This window comes from Camelus dromedarius, chromosome 29 (genome assembly GCF_036321535.1).
Source record: "Camelus dromedarius isolate mCamDro1 chromosome 29, mCamDro1.pat, whole genome shotgun sequence".
In the NCBI taxonomy this organism is placed as follows: domain Eukaryota; kingdom Metazoa; phylum Chordata; class Mammalia; order Artiodactyla; family Camelidae; genus Camelus; species Camelus dromedarius.
This window is the reverse complement of record NC_087464.1, coordinates 18,619,878-18,645,093: the sequence shown is the minus strand read 5'-3', so window position 1 is coordinate 18,645,093 and position 25,216 is coordinate 18,619,878. Positions and strand designations below refer to the sequence as shown.

General features: G+C 43.5%; 1 protein-coding gene across 2 annotated transcripts in view; it reads right to left on the bottom strand.

Annotated features, from left to right (window-relative positions):
• Positions 1–5,905: 5,905 nt before the first annotated feature.
• The window catches only part of ADAMTSL3 (ADAMTS like 3), a 260,077-nt gene continuing 240,766 nt past the window's right edge, over positions 5,906–25,216 (bottom strand). Inside the window, exons 24-29 of one of the 2 annotated variants that reach the window (XM_031440672.2) lie at positions 22,587–22,703; positions 18,270–18,453; positions 16,656–16,860; positions 13,754–13,854; positions 8,682–8,896; positions 5,906–8,000 (exon numbers count right to left, since the gene is read on the bottom strand). In XM_031440672.2, the coding sequence (XP_031296532.2) occupies positions 7,894–8,000; positions 8,682–8,896; positions 13,754–13,854; positions 16,656–16,860; positions 18,270–18,453; positions 22,587–22,703 (929 nt within the window). In that variant the 3' untranslated portion in view covers positions 5,906–7,893. Of the gene's footprint in view, positions 8,001–8,664; positions 8,897–13,753; positions 13,855–16,655; positions 16,861–18,269; positions 18,454–22,586; positions 22,704–25,216 lie in introns of both variants that reach the window. The other variant, XM_064480638.1, reaches the window with a different exon arrangement.

Below are 25,216 nucleotides of genomic sequence, written 5' to 3'. Positions count from 1 at the left end.
CACCCATAGTAAGGCATCTCCTGAGGTTTCCTGAGGCAGTTTGCCTTGGGCTGCAGACACGAAGATGAATAATGGTGTCTCCCCCATAATCTAACCTTCAATATAATAGATGTGAATATAGCAATTGGAACAAAGAATATGAAAACAAATATATGGATGTTTATGTATGATTGAAACATTATGCTGTACACCAGAAACTGACACATTGTAACTGACTGTACTTCAATTTAAAAACCAGAAAGCAAATAATACCAACAAAACAAAACAAAAATACAATTGGGGTGATGATTGCCTAGCTCTGAGAGCATACTAAAAATCCACTGAGTTGTACACTTTTCATGAACAAATTGTATGATATGGGAATTACATCTCAATAAAGCCATTACTGAAAAAAAAGAAAGAAATTGGAACAAAGTGTACGTGGGACATTTAGCCTGGGAGTTCAGGAAGGGCCTCCTGAGATACGGCGGGGGAGAGTAGCAACCCCGACGCATCATGCCCTTAGGTCCCCTTGAAGTGCCACGCAGGAATGCACACACAGTCACGCAACATTTGAACAGCACTGGAAACTAGCATTGTTATTTAACCATCTGCCAGATTGAGAAGGAATTTCCACTACACCAAACTTGGATGAATCTCATGAAGCAAGGAGGACAATTTGGAGAGAAAAAGCAGTGGGAAATTCCCACCCCTACCCCATCCCACCTTCACCTGACTCCCTGCGTGTCCTTGTTGTGCAAAATAAGACCACAGACTCAAACATCAGAAAGAAAGGCTTGGACAACAACGCTAAGAGTGAACCCAAATGTAAACCATGGACTTTGGGTGATTGCGACATGTCACTGTCCCATCCCCCATTGTAACACATATACCCTCTGGTTCAGGCTGTTAACAGTCGGGAGGCTGTGCATGTGTGGGGGCAGGAGATGTAGGGTAACCCTCTGTACTTTTCCACTCGATTTTGTTGTGAACCTAAAACTGCTCTGAAAAATAAAGACTATTAAAAACAAAGACTTCACGGCAGGAAGAAAGGAGGGGAGTGTGCACCAGTCAGAGGCTGGGAATCCCATACCCCAGCCCCTAAATACATCAGATTTACAGGCTGCCTTCTATACAAAACTACGGCCCTCTCTGAGGATCGCTGTGTGATAGGGGGACCTGCTAATACCAAGGGGAGAGGAGACCTCTGCACATTCATCAGAGGAGGAGGAGGTGAACCTTGTAACCACGTTAGCAAACTGCAAAAAGGCTGTTTAAAAAGAATGCTGTTAATATACTTTTGAAAGGATCACAGTGTCCAACAAAACATCAGGGAACTTTCATTTTGCTACCATTTTAGCGTTTCTTCTGTCTCCACTCAATGCTGTTCCACGTGGATGTGCAGATTGTTACCCTAGGTCACAGGCATAGGACTTTCACCAATGTCACCCCTCCCCAACCTACCCCTGAACATGGCACACATTTGATAGCTGCTCTCTAGGGTGGCCAGGGCTACCTCACCATCACCTCCAATATCCCCATTAACACTTCTTTATTTGCAGACAGTACGGAACTATAATGGCTAACAAGGAAATGTGGCTGGGAGATGCTGCCTGCCAGCAGGCATCTGAAGATGGGAGTCCGGGAGAGCAGGGGCAAGGCTATCTTCTTCCACAGACAGGCTAAAGTGTGACCGGGTCCAAGTCACTCTCCTTGTCTGAGCCCTGCTTCTTCATCTGTAAAACAGACTTCAAAGGATGTGTGTCCAGAATATATAAAGAACCTTTAAAATTTGACAACAGGAGGAAAAAAATGGGTAAAAGATCTAAACAGATACTTCACCAAGGGCTATACACAATTGGTGAGTTAGTCTATAAAGTTGCTGCAACAAAGTACCGCAAACTGGGTGGCTTAACACATTTACCGTCTCACAGGCTAGAAGTCTGGGACCCAGGTGTTGGCAGAGTTGGTTCCTTCCGAGGGCGATGAGGGAGCATCTGTTCCGTTCCTCTCCCCTGGCTTCTGGAATTTTGCTGGTCTTCGGTGTTTCGTGACTTGCAGGTCTCCGCCTTCATCTTCTCCCTATGTGCATGCACCTATGTCCAACTCCCCCTTTTTAAAAAAAGAATACCAGTCATACTGAGGTTCACAGACATAGGACTTTCACCAATGTCACTCACCCTAATGATCTCATCTTAACTTCATCATCTACAAAGACTCTACTTCCAAATAAGGTCACATTCTGGGGGTTAGATTTTTTTTTTTTTTTTGGTAAGGGGACACAATTCAACCCATTAAAATGACAAATAAGTATATGAAAAGATACTCAACATCATTAATCAATAGGGAAATTCAAACTATAATGGGATACCACTGCACACTTATTAGAATAGCTACACAACACAGCCACACCCACACCTACACACACACACACACACACACACACACCCCCCAAAAATATCAACTGACAAGGATTTGGAGCAACTGGAACACTCAGATATTGTTGGTACATAAAATGGTACAGCCACTTTGGAAAACAGTTTGACAGTTCCTTGTAAATATCCACATATCATATGACCCAGCAAATCTACTCCTAGGTATTTATCAAAGAGAAATGAAAACTTAGTTTTACACAAAAGCCTATAGGTGAATATTTACAGAATTTTATTAATAATCAGCCCAAACTAGAAACAACCCAGATGTCTTTTAACTGAAAAAATGATAAACATCTATAGTACAGCCAAAGAAAGCCAATTTAAGAAATAAATGATTGATTCATCCCAAATCATGCATGAATCTTAAATGTGTTTCAGCAAGTGAAAGAAGCTAGACCTTAAAGGCCACATATTGTATGATCCTACTTACACGAAATTCTAGAAAAGGTAAAATTATAGGGACAGAAAATAAATCAGTAAATGCTAGGGGGACAGGAGAGGGGGAACAACTGACCACAAAGAAGCAGAATACGTGAACGTGGGGGATGCTGGAACCGTCACGTAAGAAAGTGTGGTGGTAGACAAACAACCCTGAATTTGTCAAAACCAGTAAAACTGGAAACCACAGATTCAATGTAACTGCACGTAGAATTACAAAAACCGTCACCCAGGCTGTGGGGGGAACCCAAGAAGAATGCAGTCTGTGACAAATGAGCATAACTGTGCTACGAAGGAATCACATAACCACACTGCAGGAGGTGGGAAGACGGGATGGCCCGAGTAAGCCTGGGAGAGTGCTGTGACTGGACACTGTAAGGCAAAAGACAAAAGAACAGTATACAAACACTGTCCTCTAGCTGGTCATTTTTTCCCCTTTCACAGGGGCATGCGTTAGCAATTCTGAGGCTACTTTATGTGTATACTAAGGTCACACCAAGAAAATACACGGTGGATAATGAGAGCCAGGCTCCTCCCTGTCAGAGAAAGAAGTTCACAAACGAGAAAAAGATTAGACTATAATAATGACCCCACAGTGCTGGACTGGCATCCAAGCTTTCAGTATGAATTCACAGATGCAGAAAATAAAAATAGCTCTGTGTGTGTGTGTGTGTGTGTGTGTGTGTGTGCACGCGCGCGCGCGTGTGTGCGATCATGGGTTAGTGTATATGTGCTCAACTTTTTAATCCTCCCAATGGCCAAAGCCAGAATAGTTTGAGCAATAAAATAATGAGTGTTGGATTTCAACCCCCAAATACACATATATATATATATGTATATACATTTGTATATATTAAAATATATATAATTTATAACATCTAATATAATATACTATTAAATATATAAAATATATAAAATTTGTATGTATAAATATATGTGTATATTTATGTATGTGTATTAAAACATTTGCATATACACGTGTGTGTCTATATGGATATAAATAAATAAGTGAATAAATGGGAATAAGGAACAACACTTCCTATCCAAAGGATTCCAATTAGTAAAACTAAAAGGAATGAAGAAAACAGAAGGTCACAATTAGAACATCTTCATGTTGTAGGCACAATCCATAGTGGATACTCCAATTAAGGGACGATACTTTAAAGAGAAGCAGTATATCTGCATATTCTCAAAGTATTGCCTCTAAAATAAATATTTATTAATTACAAAGAGAAAAATAGTAGTTTCTTCTACTGAGGAGAGTTTAGTTTATAGTTTCCTCTGTAGAGAAGAAACTTGGCAGAAACCACCGGAAGGTCGAGGTAAACATCACCAGTAACAGCTCATGTTGACACACCATCCCCCCGATACCACACACCGAGACAGGCAATAACGCATAACCTCACTCCACACACTGGATAACCCCAAACTGAGGGGCATTCTGTAAAATCCCTAGCCAGCGTCATGCTCAAAAGTGTCAAGATCATGATGGACAAGAAGAGCCTAAGGAGGCGTCACAGACTAGAGGAGACTGAAGAGGCAAAGCAACCAAATGTAACGTGGGATCCGAGACCAGAACCCGAGTGGAAAAAAAAAAAAAGGGCAATAGTGGAAAAATGATGAAATCCCCGAATGCCAGTATGTAAAAGACAGAACATTTGGGAATTCGTCACACTGTACATAAGAGAGAACCCATCAGCGCTTTTACTGTGAAATCTGAATTTTTCTGTGTCCTTGCATAGTTACTGAAGATTTAAAAAATATTTCAAACTGCCAAAAAAAAAAAAAATAAAGGGAGTTTCCTACAAAAATTCCTCTGAGTTGGAAATAAAGTTGTAACTTTTCCTCTCTCTCCTGTTAATGTTCTCTACTCCTTGTAACTTATGTAGGCCTTAGAGAAGGACAGAAAGAAAGGGAAGAGAGAAAAAAAGAAAAGGGAGAAAGAAAGGAAAGAAGGAAGGAAGGAAGAGAGAGAGAGAAAGAAAGAGAGAGAGAGAGGAAGAAAGAAAGAAAGAGGAAGAGAGAAAGATAGAAAGAAAAAGAAAGAGGAGTGAGGAAGAGGGAAAGAGAAGAGAGAAGGAAGAAAAGAGGAAAGGAAAGGTGAAAAGGAGGAAAGGAAAGATGAAAGAAGGAAGGAAAGAATGAAAAAGGAAGAAGGAAGTACACTGTTGAGATGTTTGCGGTGTCCCATTGCTTTGGCTCAGCCTCGTGAGGTTAACATAGTCTCACAAGTTACTGTCAAATGGTTAATTTTCATCTTCACCAAGTGACTTTGGAAACTCCAAAGCCCATGGCAAATGAAGGGACATCTCTGTTCCAATCACATGAACATTTTCTATAAAGACTCACTGTCAGTCTTTTTTTTTTTTTTTTTCACTGTCAGTCTTAAAGCCCTATACAACTGACCCTTAAACAACGTGGGGGTCAAGGGTGCCAACCTTCCCCGCACCTGCGTTATGGCTTACAGTTGGCCCTCCTTATACTCCACTCCTCCGTATCCGCAGTTCTGCGTCCACATATTCAACCAACCTCAGATGGTGTTGTATTTACTACTCAAAGAAATCCACATACAAGAGGACCTAAGCAGCTCAAACCCGTCAACTGCATGAGTTGGAAGGAATTGAAGGGGTCACTCACCAAGTGCTGCTAAAAAGCCTCTGGGTGCAGACATCTCAAGTCAGTCCGTGAACTCCTTACGGTGGCCAAAAATAAAAGAGTATTACTTCCTCCAGCTCCATTCTCCCAACCACACCTACCTCCATACCTGTTTCCAGCTGTCCATTTGAGACTCCCTTCCACCCCTTCTGCCCTTGACATTCTTTTGACTGTGATTCACAGGAAGTCAGTGACTGGGATGGGGGTGTCAGAGTGAATCTCTGTGTGATCTGCCCTGAATCCTGTAAGCACTCTCCAAAGGGCAGTCCAAGGCCCTGAGCCCAGAAGGGCTGCTCCTGGACTCACAAGGAGGCAGCCAAGGTGACAACACCCAAGGCTACCAAGAACAGAATGCAAATAAGTCACCTCTATTTATAAGGATGCCACTGAATAATCAAAGTACATTTATTTCTGAATTACTTAAGGATCATGAAAGAGAAATACCAACTCTTATGTGATAGAAACAGTAGTAAAATACAGTACACAGGAATGCCATCTGAATGATAACAAAAAGTACAATAGCAAATGAAAAATAGCAACTTTAAATACAAAGGTGAAGCAATTTAATAAGAAATTCTGTTAATAAGAAAAATATATGTCCCATGTCTTTATTACATTCTGTACAAAATAAAATATTGCACCTTTAAGTCATATAATAAATATATACAAAGAGTATTTTACAAATGATCTCTCTTTTAATTTAAAAACCTTCAACAATCAAGTGTGACTGATGATTAACAACTCACGTTCCCGCATCCATTCCCAACCACCAAGCCCTCCGCGTACAGTAGTGCTCATCCCAGTGTCGGTGAGGCTGAAGTTAGAACAAGAGGCCTGACGCTCGGGATAGGGCAGAGAGACTCAGCACGCTTGTCCGCAGACAAAGCCAAAGCCGGAACGCACTGTCCACTTACGAGTGGCCGGGGACTAAGTCCAGCACTCCCGCTTCAGGGAACTTTGCTGTAGATGGTGTGCGAACAGGCAAGTGCGACACGGAATAAAGAAGTGTGACCACTTACTTGGCGTTGTGTGGCATCTAAAGCCGTAACTGGTAGCATGTAAGGAAAAAGCCCCCTAATGAAATCAGCTTTAGAGTTTACAATTTAGTTCTCGTCCCCAAATCCTTCAGCAGCAACATTTACTTGAAACCTAACCTCCACCCTGACACGTCATCGCTAACACCAGCATCGGCCCAATCTAAACCCAAACCAGCTCTGACCTAACCTGGCCCTAACTCTAATTCCTGAAGCCAACCCTAGCCCTAGCCCTAACTTAACTTCCTTTCTCACCTAACCCAATCCTAAAACCAAACTAACCCTAAACTTGATCACCAGATCCTAACTTTAACCCCTCATCCTCACTGCACCTGCCAACCTAACCCTAATTTGCTTTGGATTTACTGAGAAGTCAGTTCAAATTAAAACAATTATTTACCATCAACAACTCCTTTCAATGATCGTGTTTCAAATTTAGATTACTTTCTTGTAATTTTTCCAAAATAAAAATCCTTAGAAATACTATTTTATGCATAAATTAGATCTAATAAGGCTTTGGTTTTCTGTTTGTGTGCAAGAGAATAGTGCTTAGAAAAAGTTTCATTCACAGCTCTTCAAAAAGAAAGCTTTGAATCTTCACCATCAGTAGAAGAGGTTAGCTTTCCCTCTGATTTCCAAGATGCCTCATTTGGTCACAGATAGATTTCCGTAGTTGCGAAAATGGCAGCAACATTTGCTCTGTGTTTTCTTCCACAGGTTCTCGAAGAGCGAGGACAAGACGCCATCCCACCCCCCACCCCACCCACCATGATCCCTGGAAAAGTCAGGGTCATGAGCCTGTCCAGAGTGACTGTCTCTTTTTCACAGACTAAACTCAAGGATCCATAAAAATGCCATTAGCGCCAACGACTTAACAACTACTGGCCAGAGCTTCTAGAACGTAAATGCCTTATAAACCTGCTGAAACCCTAAAACTGAGAGACGTCATCAGTTGCTGTGCTTCCCAAGCCCTCTCGATGCTCCACTCTATACTCGTCTGCAAATCACAGGAAGAGGCAGCTCGCGACAATGCGCAGGTGACCTCGGTGCTTTCCTGATTAGGACAGGACGAGGTCCCAAGTGCAATGGCCTGCCTGCCAGGGGGTTTGATGTTAGTCCTGGAATATATAATTTAAAAGAGTTAGAGTTAAAACCCAACCACAGGGAAATGACAGTAACAAATTTTAACGGTGGTGATTTTGCATCGATCTCTGTTGGTAGAATCTAGAGTGTGTTTGTTTGTTTGTTTGTTTTAAGAAATACATGTTTTGAACCAGCTACAAGGGGAAAAGAGCTTTTACATTTTTGTTTTATCTTCACAGCAGCATTCTGACCACCCTCCCCCAAAAGTTTTAGCCTTCTTGACACGACCGGCAGCACCTCTGTTGGTAGAGGTCTAGCGAACACAAATTAAGATGCTTTACAAACGTGCAGTAGTGAGTTGTGTCTGTGCAGTCTCCTGTAAAGAAAAAAATGTATTTCCATTTAACATGTAGCTCACTAGAAACCTAGTTTAAAAAAAAAAGCATTTGATTTATGAAAAGCAGAAACTAAGATCACAGAGTGAAGTGAAAAAACTAGGCTTGGGTTAGAGCCACTGCTCTGCAGCGGAGTCAGAGATGCACTGGACTCGCTTCGTGGCTGGGCCTCCAGGGACCTCCCAGCCCTTCAGGCCACCGGGCCGCCCCCCAGTGCTCACCGCAGCACTGCTTAGCTTTTGAAGGGTCATGGACCCCCAGGAAAACTTATCAAAGCTATGGACCCACTCCTTGGAAAAATATATACAAGATTACATTTTACGTACAACTTCAGGATATTTGCATACCTGCCAGTCCCATCTTATGGGGAGTCTTAGGGGATGAGTCCCTGTCTTAGGGGGTGAGATTTCAGGCAAAAGGGAGTTTGTGCAGAGGCTACCAGTGTTCATTAGAAGGCCACTGACCACCCTACTCACTCAACTCTTTTTTTCTCTAAAGAACACCCAGTTACACCCACATCAAAGCCACTAATCTCCTCATGTCCCAAGATACCACATCCATTCAGAATAGCCCCTGTGGACGCGACCCTGGCAAAAGGCACCAGGTGGTCTGGTTTGGACAAGGCTTCGGGGGCAGTCGTGATACCTGAGCGGGGTACGTACTGTCACAGGAAGGCCCCAGGCAGTGCCGCCAGGATGCGGGTTTCTTTTTCTGCACACAGTGTCTCTCAGCCACTGGTTTGCAGCTCCTTGTGTGGACACAGTCGACTTTCCGAGACTGGAAGCCCCTGCCGCAGGCCGCCGTACAGGGCCTCCAAGGGCCGGGGCGCCAACACGTGTCACAAGCCCCTGATGAGCAGTTCCTCCTCCAGGTGGCTCTGAAATGAAACAAACAAACAAAAGAAAGGAAAATGGAGAAGTGGGGTGTCACTTCTTGCTGGGATCAAGTCTTTAACCATACTACATTTTCGATGTATTAAAGGTTTGACAACTAGGACCCTATGCAACAGGAAACTGATCTGCATTGCTCCCGGCTGACTAAGCAAAGTGGGGGAGGAATCGTGATCTTAACAGAGGCAAGCAAACCACGTGTTTCCATTAGCCTCCCACACCCAGTCAAGGGACACACCTCAAAAGATGCACTGTCCTGATAAAGCTGGAGCAGATCAGTTTAGGCAAAGAAGAGAAGAATGACACATCTGTTAACAGACTTGAAGTTCTGTTTATATCAGCACTTGAAATACATTCTCGTGTGAGTATGAAGTGGTGTGTGAGCAATCTTGTCTGCTAAGAGAAGTGCTCCTGGTTTACATTTAGGTCACACCACGACTCATCGTGGGAACTAACAAAGACCTTTTGGGAAGAGGGATCTACCTCTGGTTTCCTTACCCTTTAAAATAGAACAGAAAGTTAATGCCTTCTGTTTCTGTTGCTGTTGTTGTCGGAAAGGATCCGCTGTATATTTATATTTTTTGGATAGCCATGTTCCAGAGGACTTTCCAAATACTTTACATAGATTGACTCATTTAATCCTCACAACCACCTTATACATCAGGTACTTAATTTTTTTCATTCACCTACAATATTATATTAGTTTCTGGTGTACAGCGCGGTGATTCAATACTTTTATAGGTTATACTCTGCCACACAGTCCAGAGAAGTAGGAAAAAAACTCGGAAAGAACAAAGAATGAAGCAGAAACACACAGCGCTTCAGAGATGAGAGAAGGAATCACCCCCAATGACTTTCCATCCCTTGGTAACAGTCCTTCCTGAGGTCTCATGGCAGTCTCTGTTTGAATTCTTGAGACATTTTGGTATATCTATAAAAGGTTCCTTATTGGGGCACATAATCTGTAAGGAGTGTTGAAACACCACTGGAAATGTCATAAGATGGAGAAAATTGTGATCACCTGAACTTCTCTAGTATTACACATAGTTAGAAGCAATACTTTGATTGGCCAGTAGGGGGAGACTCCATCAAAGGGTTTACTTAAACAACACTGTCACACCAAACTTGTTTATAAGATTTCTCAGAAGAGGAGGGATGAAGTTTTCCTGTTAACTGCAGGGTTTTTGTTCTCCCCATTGGGTATGAATCTTAGAGGCCAAAAGCTGAGTTGCTTTGGACAGCTGGGCAGAGACAGAGTACTCCTTAGCCGTCCCCCTATGCAAAGATCAGCTTTTCGACTGGAAAAAGCTGAACAAATATTCAAAGAATACATTTTAAAAGACACCAAATTGCTGAATGCAAGAGCAGCGGTCCTGTCCTAATACGAAGTCTCCTGCTCTCTTTGTATGAACCATTCCAAGTTGACTTTTGCTGTTTCCAGCCCAAAGGACCTTAACTAATACAGCCACTTTTTCTGTTTTGATAGAAGGTAGGGCCAGTGGGAAGCCTGAAGGAACTATTTAGCTTCCTAAATATAAAAGATGAGAGGCGCCCAGGAAGCTAGAGAACAACACCTATGCTGAAGCCCAAGAGGTTAGTCATCAAGGACCCAATAAAACCATGCAAGCCTGCCCAGCAGAGAGCATCGCTTCCTTCAGGCCAGGGATGGGGTGGGACTGGGGTTTGGGACGCCTGAGCTAGGGGGACCCAGTCTGGGCACCGACACCGTGCACACTAATGGAGTTTGTGTGCTTTTCCACATAACACGTGAAAGTAGAAATGGCAGCAGAAATCATAAGGTAACCCTGTTTCTACTAGCCTTTGTCAGTTTCTCATTCCTATTCAGTCCAGCTCTGCTCCTACCGCAAATAACCCCTTTCATCATCAGCCAGATGGAACTACTGATTCTGGGCCGTAGATGCCAGGGCTGGCTTATTCTCAGAAGTACGTGGGCAGCTTTAAAGAGATGTAGATTGCCAGGCTCCACTCCCTCCCAAAGATTCTGATTCATGAACTCTGAGTTGAGGCCCAAGAATCTCTATTTAAGAAACTTCCCAGGTAATTTTGACTCTTGGCTAAGGTGAGGAATCACCACTTTGAGGAACAAACTCTCTGGGTCCTCAAGCATTTCCCCAGGTCCTCATGTTGTCCTCTTGCCACGATGGGCAATGTGCTAGCTCTTCCTTGATAATTCTCACTCCCTCTGTAACTCTTTTCAATGGAAGCCACACCTCCCAAACCCTTCCCAGGGCCTATGGAAGAGGCTAGCAGACAGCCGGCTCACCACTGATCCTCTGCTCAAGGCCTCTAATAACATCACTCCCTATAAAACACCCTGAGGTGTTTACATTTACTGAGGCCATATTATGGCAACTGGGGGCCTCCAGCTGGGCCACTGCTCCCCTTCCATGCTCCATCTCTCCATAAAGGGAGATCTAACACCTTATCTACCTTCAGCAAACCCACAGTAAGCATGCACAGTCAGTGGAAGAGGTCTGGGGGAGGGGGGGAAGGAGGCCAGAAAACTGCAAAAGCAACCCACAGGAGCTCTCTAAACTAAACTCATCCTTCATCTATAAACCAACAGTTGTCTGGGGAAAACAAATAGCATGAAAGAAAAGCACCAGGGTCACAGCTGAATAGCCAGTCCTGGAGGAAGCAGAAGCAATAGAGAAAATGAAAGGCAGCTTGACTCTTTTCCCTTTCAGGTCTGGGAATTTTTCTTCTATGATTTCTTTTAAAAATGTCTTGCTTTTCAGTTCATTTCCATATCTCTTTCTCTAAAACCCCACTTCAGGTACGGAACCTCCCAACATCTGTTATTCTCTCTATTTTCTGCTTCTTGTTTTTGCTGCTGTTGGTGGGAAAGTGCATGGCAGACACAAGGAACTGAATTAAGACAGTGTGGCTGGAACACAGAGAGTGAGAGAGTGAGGTCTTGGATGAGGCTGTGATGGGACATAGGACTTGGCTGTGCAATATTTTATAGGCCACATTGTGGATTTTGGTCAACTTTTTTCCTAAGAGCAAGTGGAGCCTCTGAAGTGATGTTAATCTAGCAGGGAGATGGGGTGGGGTGGTGGTATGGTCAGATTTGCATTTTGGGAAAGATTACTCTGGTTGTAGTATGGAACTGGATTGGAAAGGAGCATGGATGGATGAAGGGAGACCATTTGGATGGCTTGGCCAAGGATGATGGTGGCAAAGATGGAAAAAAAAGTGGATGGGTTTGAGAAAAAATACAAAGAGCCATCATAAAAAGTAACCAGAAAAGTACAAATTAGAAGAAGTTATAATTTTTCATTCATCAGATAGGCAAAAGTTTTAAAAGATTGAAAATCTATATAATGTTGATGAAAATATATACTGTTGGTATAGACATTTTGATGGCAATTTGAGTAGTACCCAAATGAGCATGACTGTTAATCCAGTTCCATATCTAAAATCTGTAAGAATATTACCCTTTGTACATAAAGATCTATGTTCCAGGATGTTTACTGCAGCATTTGTTTATAATAGCAAAAATTGGAAACAATCAAATGTCCATCAGCAGTGGAATGAGGTAATATTACATATAATAATTCAAAAGAATATGGTGACTCTTATGTACTCAGATGGGAAAAAAAAAGGCTATAATGTATTGATAAGTAGAAAAAGCAATTTTCAGAAAAATGTGTCTGGAATGTTATAAAGAAAGCTGAATCCACATATGTGTTTGTATTGTAAACGCATCTTTGAGGGGGCAAAGCAAAACATCTGGGGTGATGCGTATCAGTCTGTGTGTGGTCTCTATCTTCTGAGCAAAACTGAAAACTAGGTTGTCTGTTGAGAATAAGGGCAGCTGTTCCAAACATTTTCCATTTGAGGAGAGTGGTTCTGGCTTGAATTGTGTTGTGGGGAATAGGAAATGCAGCTGACACCACATTGCCAAACCTTACTGAAGGCTCAAAATGGAAACTCAGCCAATTGTCAAGGTCATCTGCTTTTCTCCAGCAAGACTCAGGGCGTGGAGGAGAAAGGAGGCGCCACGTGCTGAGCATCTTCCATGACCCAGGCTGCTTGCGTGCTTCCCACTCAGCCAACTAACCAAAACTTCACAGCCATAACATCCCATGAACAATAAGACCTCATTTTGCAGATTAGGAGGTTAGGTAGTCCAAGGTGACACAAAAAGAGAGTGGTGGATCTCCAAATGTCCCCTTTAGCGTGCCTTCCCAGCTCTCTCCTCCGTCTCTCTGGCTGGGGAACGCCCTCTGGGATGGGGAGTTGCCACATGGAAGGAGTCTGGGTGTCTCTGGGTGACCTCATGGAACAAAGCTCTCCTACTCCTAAACCATCTACCAGCTCAGACTTTTAGATAAGAGAAAAGCAAGAACATTTTTTCTTGTTTAATCCCCTTAACAAGATAAAAGTTTGTTTTATTCTCTGCTAACCCACTGAGTCCGTGTCTTAATCAAACAGTTTCTAACCAGAGGAATAAAGTAGTTCATTGAAAACACTAGGAAGATTTCATCTGTAAACCTAAATGAAATATTAGTAGGCTTCACCAGCTTTGTATATATAGAGGGGAAGATATCTGTCTATTTTCAATGCTACTTTTTTCCCTCTTTGGGGTATCTCTGTATTTTTAACATCCAAGTAATTTGTGATTATAAATAGCACATATTTAACATTTCAGTATAATACAGGTTATTGAGGATGGTACTGCAAGAAATCATAGTTTAGGAGGAATTGTCCATTATGAGAGGCAGTTATAATACAGGAGAGATGACTTGCTTTTCAGGTGGTCATAGTCACTGACTGAGCAGGAGAGGTGGTGTGCTGCCCTAGGGTGGGGCCCCTACCTCCTTCTGTCATCACAGCCGGAGTCAGAACTGTTGTGGTGTTGACAGACTAGATGCTGCTGCTGCGTCCTCACCGCACGACCCAGGCAATGTCCAGGACACTGGAACAAAAGCACAACGCAGGACACACAACCTTGTGAGCTCGCGCATGCTGGGGTACCAAAGTCACGTGCTGCAGCGGGACTGCCAAAGACTAGCTCCAGGCGATCAGCTGTCCACAAGGGGAGTTAGGGAGGGTGGAAGCCCAGCTCTGAGGACCAGATAGCCCTCCTTCAGAGCCAGGAAGACACCTCAGTTTCCTTTCCTCCTCTTTTCCCTGAGAAACTTAAACCACATCTGGAGAGAAGGGAAAAGGGCAGGGCTAGTCTGTACTGGATCAGGCTTAGGTTCAGCAATGAATATGCTTAAAACCATAAGCTACTGCCAAGTTTGGGTTTTCCTGCTCTGAGCAAAAATGGAGGCTTGTGTGTTGAGGTGAACTCAGTTATAGAAAAAAAATATTTTTGACATGCAGTTCATAAATTTTTATGTAGTCATAGCTACAATTAATTTTCCTTATAAATTTGGTTTATGTTTGAAAAGGTCTTTCCCATAAGGATAGTTCTGTTCCAGTTTAATTACTTTTATATTGAGTACTTTAATCAGGTCAGAATTTATTTTGCCGTATGCTGTGAGTTTGGGCTCATACACATACACACACACACACACACACACACATACACCCTATTGGTTCTGTTTCCTACAGGAAACTCCAACTAATGCAGGTACACAGATTCTGATACTGACAAGTAGGGTGCCCCTTTAACAAATACTTAAAAATGTGGAAGTGGCTTTGGACTGGGTGATGGGGAGAGGCTGGAAGGGTTTTGAGGGGCATGCCAGGAAAAGTCTAGATTGCCTTGAAGGGGATGTTGGTAGAAATATGAACATTAGAGGTGATTCTGGTGAGGCTTCAGATGGAAAGAAGGAACATACGATTGGAAACTGGAGGAAAGGCAATTCTCATCATAAAGTGGCAAAAAAACCCAACCTTGGCTGAATTGTGTTCTGTTGCTTTGGGGATGGGAGAACTTGCAAGTGATGAAACTGGGTATTTTGCTGAGGAGATTTCTAAACAAAGTGTTCCAGGTGCAAGTTGGCTCCTCCTTACTGCTTACAGTAAAATGTGAGAGGAGAGAGATGAATTGAAGAAATTGTTAAGAAAAAAGGTTCAACCAGAACTTGAAGATGTGGATAATTCTCAGTCCATCTGTACTTCAGAAAAAATGAGAAAGTACGTTCTGGAGAGGACACGAAAGGTGCAGCTGGGCAGCCGCTTCATGAGGAGGTCAGCATGGAGTGAGGCAGCCGTCCCAGCAGAAGTGAGGCACAGAGGCAGGACTGCGCCAGCAGAGACACTGCCAGTCTGCACCAAAAGGAACACAGTAAATGAAGGCTTTCAAACCTTGGGGATTCCACAGGATGGATGATGAAGCTGTTCAGCTGCAAACATGCTTTCTTCTTCAAGAAAAGGGACAAATGACCCAAAGGTGATTCAGAAATCAGCAGGGCTGCCGCTCCTACTACAGGCCCTGGGGAAAGGGTGGTCCCCGCCGAGTTTCAGACGGTGGGGCTCCCTCCGCAATTTCAGTGGGCCAGTCCTTCAGGGGCAGGGAGACCCCGAGGAGCCATGAGGGTTAGGCTGCTCCCTGGGGCCACGGGGGCAGTGCTGCTGCCGTAGTGTGTCTGGAAGGCAGAGCATCAAGCCAAAGAAGATTCTTCTCAAGATTCTTCAGATCTAGTGGAATCATGTTTGCCAGGTTTTGGACTTGATTGGGACCCATCATCCTTTTCTTCTTTTTGAGTTCTCTCTTTTGGAATAAGAATATCTATCCTATGCTTGTCCCACTGTTGTGTCTTGAAAGCACACAACTTGTCTGGTTTCACAGGTTCACAGCTGGAGAAGAATTTTGCTTCAGGATGACTCATTTCTCACCCATCCTCCATCTAGGTGACATTTAGTGAGACTTTTGATTTTGAATCAATGTTGCAATGGGTTAAGACTTCTGGGGATATTGGGATGGGGTGAATATATTCTGCACATGAGAAGGATATGAATTTGGGGGGACTAGGGGGTGGAGTGTTATGGACAGAACTGAATCCCCTTAAAATTTATATGTTGAAGCCCTAACTGCCAATGTGACTGTATTTGGAGATAGGGTCTATTTGAGGTTAAAGGTTAAATGAGGCCATAAGGATGGGGCCTTAACCCAATAGGAATAGTGTCCTTGTAAGCAGAGGCAGTGACACCAGAAATCTCTCTCTTTCTGTGTGCGCATAGCGAAGAAGCCATGTGAGGACACAGAGAGAAGGTGGCTGTCTACACTCCAGGAAGAGATGCCTCACCAAAACCAGCCCTGAAAACATCTTGCTTTTGGACTTTCTGTAACAGTGAGAAAATAAATTTCCGCTGTTTAAGGCACCCAGTCCGGGATATTTTGTTATGGCGGTCCTGCAGACTAATACAGGGTCCTACACACTTCTTTAAAATTCTTCCCAAGTATTTTTTTATTATAATATTACTCAAGGTAGCATTTGGGATATGGGTTCTGACACTTTTGTGCACATGTTACTAATGTTCCTCTGCTCCTTTTCTTAAAGCCTGCTCTTATTCCTACTGCCTCAAACCAGTCTGTCCTGGACTTTCTGCTATTGAGTTGCTGCACTCAGAGGGACACAACCTTGGTTTGCCTTTGTAGTGGAAGACAGAGACACTATGACTTCTAAATGCAATCCTTGAGGTCGGATACATACATTCATTTTAAAGCCCAATAGGATCCCCCCACAAAATTAAAAAAAAAAAGTATTAGAAACAAGGTGATGATTATCCTACTATCAAAACAGTAGAATTTGTCGGGATTACCTGGTTCCCTGGGTCAACCAGCCCTTGAACACACGGGTGACCAGAGCAGGGTCTTCTCCCCAGAGGCCTGTCCCTGGGGGCACACGCTCTTGGAGGCATCACCTGCACAGTTCCGTTGGCTTTTGTGCGCTTACATGTCACTTGCCGACTGCGGAATCCTTCACCACAGGACACGGAACACTCTGACCACACGCTTGCGAACCACCTAGGAACAAAATCCACAGGCGCTTAGTAAGGACTGGTATGACAGACCCTACAGAGAGCGTCCTCCAAAGGAAAACCGGATCCTAACACGATGACTGTGTCAGGGCCGTCACACGTCTCCCTGGGACAGGGCAGCAGCACAAGTAACCCCCAGCCCTACTCTCAGATTCTGTTTTACTCAGAGAAGCGACAGAATTACCACATAGAACCAACCAACACAGAGGTGGGGTAGAGCCATCTTCAAGTACGTGAGAGCCTCAGAGAGTAGAGCTTGGGCACAGTCGGGTGGAGATTTCAAAAAGGTGAATTTCAACTGATTGAAAACAAAGGGAAGAAAGTATTTTTAAGGCACCTATAAGCTCTTTTTGCTGCAGGATATTTACATGTTATCTTATGTAATTGCCATGTTGTTCCCATTCTTCTAAGGAAGAAACTAATGTCTGTGGGGTCAAATAGCTATTGTCACATCACTAACATGCCAACAGAGCTGGGATTAAATTCTAGACTTATCTGACTCTAAAGTTCATACTCTGATGGTTTCAGAAGACTAATCTTAGAAGTGGACACCTTGGAGATACAGAGAGCTCTGCCACTGAAGATGTTCAAGCTGCTGCTGGGACATGACACAGCAGGGCTTCCTAACCAGAGGCCCATGCTTCTCTAAGGGAACCCTGGACTTGGATGGGAAAAGAATTCCATTTTTTAAAAACTGAAGTATAGTTGCTTTACAATGTTGTGTTAATTTCAGGAGGCTCCTGGAGAAATCATCGTGAGAAATGATGATGGCTTGGACCCCAGTGGTAACAGTGGAAATTGACAAGCGTGGATGGAAGTGAGAGGAAAAGGGGAGTTTAGGATGCCGTCGCTGTGGGCTGGAACACAGGGGATGGGTCAGGTTTGGTGGGGATCATGCGTTTGATTTTGGACTTTTACAAAATTATCGATTAGTGTCATCTATTACACAGTAAGGTTATTAATGGTTTTACCTCTGGGTTGGAGTCTAGGAAACAGAACTTTTAACTAGCAGCCCTAGTGAGTCTGGCCCCCTGCATGAGCTCCTAGGTAAACCCATGAGATCAGCTTCGCCGCGCTCTTAGGGTGCAGTGCGAGTGCAGGCAGCAGACTTGGGCAGTGATTAAGAGCGGCGGCTCTGAGATCAGATTATCTCAGTCTGAGTTCTGGCCCTTGTGGCTGTGTGGCCTAGGGATTTTCTCCATCTGTGAAATAGAAAACGAATAGCGTCAGCTTTGTAGGTGATTGTGAAGTGCCCCACATAAGGCAGTTAGCAGAGGGCCTGATACAGTGCACGGTAAGTAAATCTTAGTGACTGAGTTATTAAATCCAAATTACTGTGTGTTTTAAAACCGGCAAAAACCTGGTTCTGGTGAGATAAGAAGTGACTATCCATACCTCGAGGGGCAGTCCCGGATGTTACAGGGCTGGAACCCAGACAGGGGCTTCTGGAGATGACCACAAAAGGCCTTGCTCACTTCCTGCCCATTGGCCATCACGCACCGGGGTCTCTGAACTCGGGCTCCCAGGTGGCCACAGGTGGCAGAACATTGTGTCCAGTTGCCCAGCTCCCAAAAAGGCTCTGCAGAAAGAAAATGAATGCCATGACAACCCCAGGCGAGAAACGATGATGCGCTGGAGACGACAAGGCCAAAGCCCACCACGAGCTGTTTTCTGGCTGGCCGCCTGTCTGGTCCTTTAAGTAGCACACAGAGAGTAAGCCATCACACAGTGCAAGGGGGTCCTTTAAATCTCCTTCTCCCTCAACGAGCTTACTGTAATAACTGGTGGAATGGCAGCCAGAATGGGGCCCTTGGACCACAGCCTGGGAGAGGGGCTATTGCAGACCAGCTGGATCTGCCAGAAAACTCCCAGGGAGAGGGAGGAGATGTTCTGTGCAGGGGCTGCCTCTACAGCCCTCTAGCTCTCTCCAAGTGGAGCCAGGAGGACAGGAGAGGAGGGCCTCTTGGGGGACATCCTAGTGGGTTCCATTTCTCACAAGCAGATCAGGTGGAGAAATGAAAGATGATTTAGCAGGGAGCAGGGATTAAGCAGAAAGGTTAAAGAGGCATTTCAGTCCCATCCTTACTTTTCCATTAATTCTTAATCTAAACTTCAGCACAGTCCTGAAGCTGCGTAAATAATCTGTCATGGAGACATCTGGAAAGGTGAAAACGGGACTTTCCTTTAGAAAAGCTGACACTGATCACCTCCAATAATTATAGCTTTTCTATGTTGGTCCCTGTTCCAAACAGTTTTTCCCTTCCCTTTTGACACTTGGTCAAAAGATGAGGTAGGACGCGATGATGACAGATTTGTGTACCATCACGGGAGGTGCCAGATTTTCTTGTAATAATCGCAAGTAATTGATAGCTACCAGCTGTGTCCACAGGCGCCCTCTCAGAGCAGAGTGATTTCTTTAACTTAATTGTTTTCCAGTTTTTCCTTTTGATTTTTGAATTTTTGTCTTACGTTGCATATGGCATCATTGCAGAACAGTATATAATTTTTAGTTGGCCCCTCAGGATTAAAGTTCATTTAAAACAATTTTCTAAATAGCTAAGTTTGCTGAGCATTTTCCAGATGACAGGTATTGAGTTAAACACTTTAACATCAATTTTTCTATTTAATCCTTACGGCCATCCTGTGAATTAGATTATTTTTATATGCAGAGGTGGAAACTGAAAAAAAGCTAAGTGACTTGCCCAGGGTCCCTCATGTGTCAGCTGGATTGGAACCCAGGGTGTCTGGCTCCAAATCGAACTCTTTCTACCAGGCCACATTTCATGAGATACGTTGATAGTTCAAGGCAGGACATACATGTATTTCTTTTAAAAAATGTGTTTTTTTTTAATTGAGGTATAATTCATATACAGCAGAATGCTCAGATATCAAGTGTGCAGTTTGATAAGTTTTCACAACTGTATGTACTTATGTAACCATGATCCAAAGCAAGGTCTATAACATTTCATCACCCCCTAAATCTCCTCTTGCCTCTTTTTAATCAATTCCCATCTCCTCCCAGGCAATTACTTGCTCTTTGCTATCAGTGTACCTCAGTATTACCTGTTCTTGGACTTCATACAATATATACTCTTTTGTGTTTAGCTTCTTCTGCTTAACAAAAGTTTTTGAGATTCATCCATATTGCTGTGCATATCAGTAATTCATTTCTCTTTTATTGCTGAATAATATCCCATTGTTTGAATATACCATAGTTTGTTTATCCATTCTGCTGTTAATTGCCATTATGAAGTGAGGACTGCTATGAACATTCTTACATGAATTTTTTTGTGAACACGTGGTCTTACCTTCACTAAAGTGGCTACAACCATCCCTAGGTATCTCATCACCCTGTTCTGTTTTCTTTATAGCATTTTCTACACAGACATACCTTACACATTTATCTGTTTACTTGTTCGTTGTCCTTCTCTCCTACTGGAATGTCCCGTCCTTGAGATTGGACATGTTATATATTAGGAACTCAGCCAGCAATTGTTAAGTTAATGAGTATCTTTGAAATGCTAACCCCTGAAGGGTTGGCATATTCCACAATGCGTGTATGTGTGTGTAGGAGACGGCAGAACAGTGTAGGTAGTTCCAATAAACCAAATTTTGAAATATCCCCAAAACTCCACCTTTACCAGCAGTTTCAGCCTCATGAATATCCAATTTTTTTATTAACTGATTTGAGGGGGTCATTTCGATCTTCACGTTCCATGCCACAGGGAACTTCTCTCTGCCTTGCACATCCCGATTTCTCTGCCTGGAATGTTCTTCCTCTTCCTGGAATGTTCTTCCTCTTCCTGGAATGCTCTTCCTCTTCCCAGGACAAACATCATGACCTATGTGAAGACCTGGCTGACTTCTCCAAAGAGCATTAGGGTCCCTTCCTCAGACCTGCCATGTTCCTTGGTGCTTTGGTCATTCTTCTATTACAGCACTTGTCACACTGATTCCAAACACCTGTTTACATGACTGCCTCCTTCTTTAGACTGTGAGCTTCTCAAGGGCTAGGTCACCTCTGTATCCCCAGCCCTGGCAAGAGCAAGCCCCAGGCAAGTACTTGTTGAATGTGGTTATGTTTGTGTCTCTTTCAAATTCACGTGTGAAATCCTAACATCCAATGTGATGGTCTTAGGAGGTGGGGCCTTTGGGAGATAATCAGGTCATGAAGGTGGAGCCCTCCTGAATGAGATTAGTGCCCTTATAAAAGAAGCCCCAGGGAGTGCCTTCATTGCTTCTGCCATACGAGGACATAGAGAAGAGAAGGCTGTCGGTGAACCAGGAAGCGGGCTCTCCCCAGACACCGGAGTTGCCAGTGCCTTGAGCTTGGAGCTCACAGCCTCCAGAGCTGCAAGGAATTAACGCCTGTTGTTCATATGCCACTTGGTCTCCACTATTTTGTTACAGTGGCCCGAACAGACCGAGATGAGTGCTGAACAAATGGACAGCAGTGCATGTAATAATGGTAGTATAATGTCTAAGGAGAAGAAAATAAATGCCCTATAAACACCCTAGATGAGGAGGTCACAACCAACATGAGCTGGATGGGTTGTTGACTGGCAGCTCAACACTGTATTGCCCTTCTACGCTTTCCCTGCATCTCAGCATGTTGGAAGCCCAGGAGCTACATTTCTCAAATCTCTGTCTGCAGAGTTATATCCTGTAGGCGATATTCTGCAAATGAAAGGCACTAGCTCAGGATTTAAAAGGTTGAAATGACATAGTCATTATTATTCCTACATAGTCGGTATAAGAAGCACGAGGTCTAACAGCAGCTTCTGTGTGTCCTGTGATTTATTCATTTTTGAGCTGAGATCATCACTACAGGTTCCCTGAGATTCTAGCATTTTTGACTTCTCTCTTTTTTTTTGGCAGGTTTTTTTTAAATTGAAGTATAGTCAGTTTACAATGTTGTGTCAATTTCTGGTGTACAGCACAATGCTTCAGTCATATATATATGTACATATATTCATTTTCATATTCTTTTTCATTATAGGTCACTACACAATATTGAATATAGTTCCCTCTGCTATACAGAAGAAACCTGTTGTTTATCTATCTTATATAGAGTGTCAGTATCTGCAAATCTCGAACTCCCAATTTGTCCCTTCCTACCACCACCTTTCGCCCAGTAACCATGTTTGTTCTCTATGTCTGTGAGTCTGTTTCTGTTTTGTACGTAAGTTCATTTGTGTCTTTTTGCATTTCTGATTTCTTAACTCTACCTTCCTCCCTTGGCCTCTTGAAGAGTTTTGCAAGCTTGAAATACTTAGATTAGGTTCTTCTGATAGAGCACTGATGCATAACAAAGTCAATAGTGTGGAAAAAAATATTTGTGAAAGAAGAAAAATGAAAGAATCAATTCCACAATTCTTAGCAAATCTTCCCTCTATTAATACTTGCCAAGTTGGCGATCGTTTTGCAGCTAGAAAAGCAATACCTGCGTTACCACAAATGATGGGCTTTGGGATGTGAGCTCTATGGGCATTCTCAGGAGTGATTTTTTATTTTAAAGTTTCAGGACAGAAGGAGCAAGTTGAACCACAGAAGGGTTGAGGGGGAAGGGAAAAGCTGGCTGAATGCCTAGGAATAATTTTACTTATTACAAACTACAAAAACGTGGAGGGCTTTTTTTTTTTTTAAACTAAATCCTTTTCCTCGCACATGTCTCACCACCAACAAATCCCCAAAAAAGTCAAAATCCCAGACCTGAAGGTAGTGGTTCTCCTGTTGGCTCACTGCTGTTGGTTCCAGTGTTGGACGTCTGGAGTATATGCTTTTTATGGTCCTTGGGAAATACACTCTTACTGTTTGACTGTCTTTGTTCTGAGAAAAAAAAAAAACACTTATTTACCAATTAGAATTTACCTAATTCTTGTTCCAGCTTGAGCATTCTTAAAGAGGAGGAATCCTAGGGAATAAGCCTTTTCCAACAGAATTCTCTGTCCCAGATGTTCAGGCTCCCACAGACCTGGGAGCTCTGTGTGGGGCTGGGTATGTGGGGTGCTCCAGGGGTTTAGTTAGAGTGGTTAACTAAGCCAACTAATGCGGCATCTCCGCATGTTTTCAGGGTTTATAGCCTAACTAGCAAGGTAGGAAAGATACATTCACCAGAATCCCCTGAGGGACCGGAGGAAGCAGCTAGGTCTGACAAAGGGCCTCCCCTCCAGGGAACTTTGGGAGCAGGAGAAGAGATGATGTCTTACAGGGGACCTCACATGGTGAAGAGTGCTCTTAGGCTTTCAGGAAGGTTGTGAATTGTGCGTATAAGAGCAGAAGGATGGTGGAGGAATGCTGCATCTCATGAGATACAGGACATTCTTGATCCCTCAATCACATGATCAAAGGCAGGAGCCACTTGGTTGCAGAGGCTTCTGAGAGGAGAAGTGTGCAGGGCAGAACCGAGACAGCCATGCACACCCATGAGTGGGGTCGGGGAGGAGCAAGGAATAAGGCTGGGACATCTCAGGGAGCTTGGGGAAGGCACTCAAGGATCAGATGGGTTTGCCCCCCAGGTGAGACGCAAAGGAATTGGGACGTTTTTCACAGACGTCAGCTTCATTTGGACCATCATCAAAAATAGCAAAAGTTTCCACTTTGGGGGTTAAATATAAAAGCAGAATTTACGAAGATTCCATTCATTTGCATTAGCAAATGTTTGTGCAGCAGCTTTTGCCTGTGAAAACATACTAGTATGAGACATATAATATTCACCTAAAAATGGACAATTATTTGTATATTATGTGACGACTAAGTTTTTAATTTATAAATTGCAGTCTTTGTTAATTGCATGAGTTTTTCCACAGCCTCTTGTGAATATCTTTGTTTTGTTTAATAGAAATATTCTACATACAATGAATACTGAGCTATCAGTATGGACAACAGAAGTGCTTTGTGGGCTTGCTGCAGATGCTTGTAGGATTCTGTATCAACAAGTAAAACAGCAAATAGTTTTGTACTTAAGAAAAAAAAAGAATCAGATGGGTTTGGCCTACCCCATTTGTTGAAAATCTTCTACTCTAAGACTCTCAAGGACCACAGAGGCTCTTTGGGAAGGGCCACATGGAGGTACACCAGCACCTTTCTTATCAGCAATGAGCGTCCAGGAGGGGGGTGCATGAAGAACACTGAAGGAGGTGACTATATATTTGGTCCCTAATAGAAACTTTCTATGAGCCTTTGGTTTCCCCATTTATACAACAGGATAAAAGATGACTGCCCACAATACTGTGCTGCTGGAAATGTCAAAAGAGTGAACGCACATCAGAGTGCTTCGTGCATGACAACTATTCCAACTGCCTGTCTATTTACATCACCAGGCTCCTCTAATCGCCAGCAAGAAAAGTCATGGAGAGAGCGCTTTCCTATCGTCCTCTTAGTTCATCGGTGGACACTATACTTTCATACCAATTCCGCCAATGATTCAATTTCATTCATTTATGAAACATTTATTTATCACTTACACCTGTGTTAGGTGCTGGAGATACAATGGGGAGTGATAAATGATCTCTAATGTCAGTCTAGCCAACTTCTGTGATTAGATCTCAATTGGCTCCAAACTCTGGCAGGAAAGAGGAGTATTATTTATTAAGTCCTAAAACCCCAGCAATTTAACGTCCATTTTGGTGACAGGAGTTTGGTGAGCTCCAGATATGATCCCCGACAGACAGCAGCAGAAGCCAGCCTACCATCCTGTGCCGGGGCCACGTTGTAATGACCTTCCCCAAATTACACCACCAACCCAAATATAAGCTGTCTTAAGACTTGATTGGTATTTATTGAGCACCTACTATGTGCTTAATACTATATTATATTCTTAGGCCTGCAAAAAAACAACATTAGACGTGAAAGAGCAGGGTGCCTGAAAGCCAGACTTCCAGGCAAGCAGCATGGGGCGGGGGTGTGTGTGTGCACGTGTGTGTGTGTGTGTGTGTGTGCTTCCAGGCAAGCAGCATGGGGCAGGCGTGTGTGTGTGCACGTGTGTGTGTGTGTGTGTGTGTGTGTGTGTGTGTGCTTCCAGGCAAGCAGCATGGGGCAGGCGTGTGTGTGTGCACGTGTGTGTGTGTGTGTGTGTGCTTCCAGGCAAGCAGCATGGGGCGGGGGTGTGTGTGTGCACGTGTGTGTGTGTGTGTGTGTGTGCTTCCAGGAAAGCAGCATGGGGCAGGGGTGTGTGTGTGTGTGTGTGTACTGGATCATACGGCAGGAAACCATGCTGACTAGAACAGAGTTTAGTGCTAGCTTACACTGGAGGTAAGGAGTTAAGCAGGTATAGAGGCAGAAGTTGAAGGATCCGGATTCTGGCCAGGAAGGTGTATATCTGAGCGTATGCTCTTAGGCGG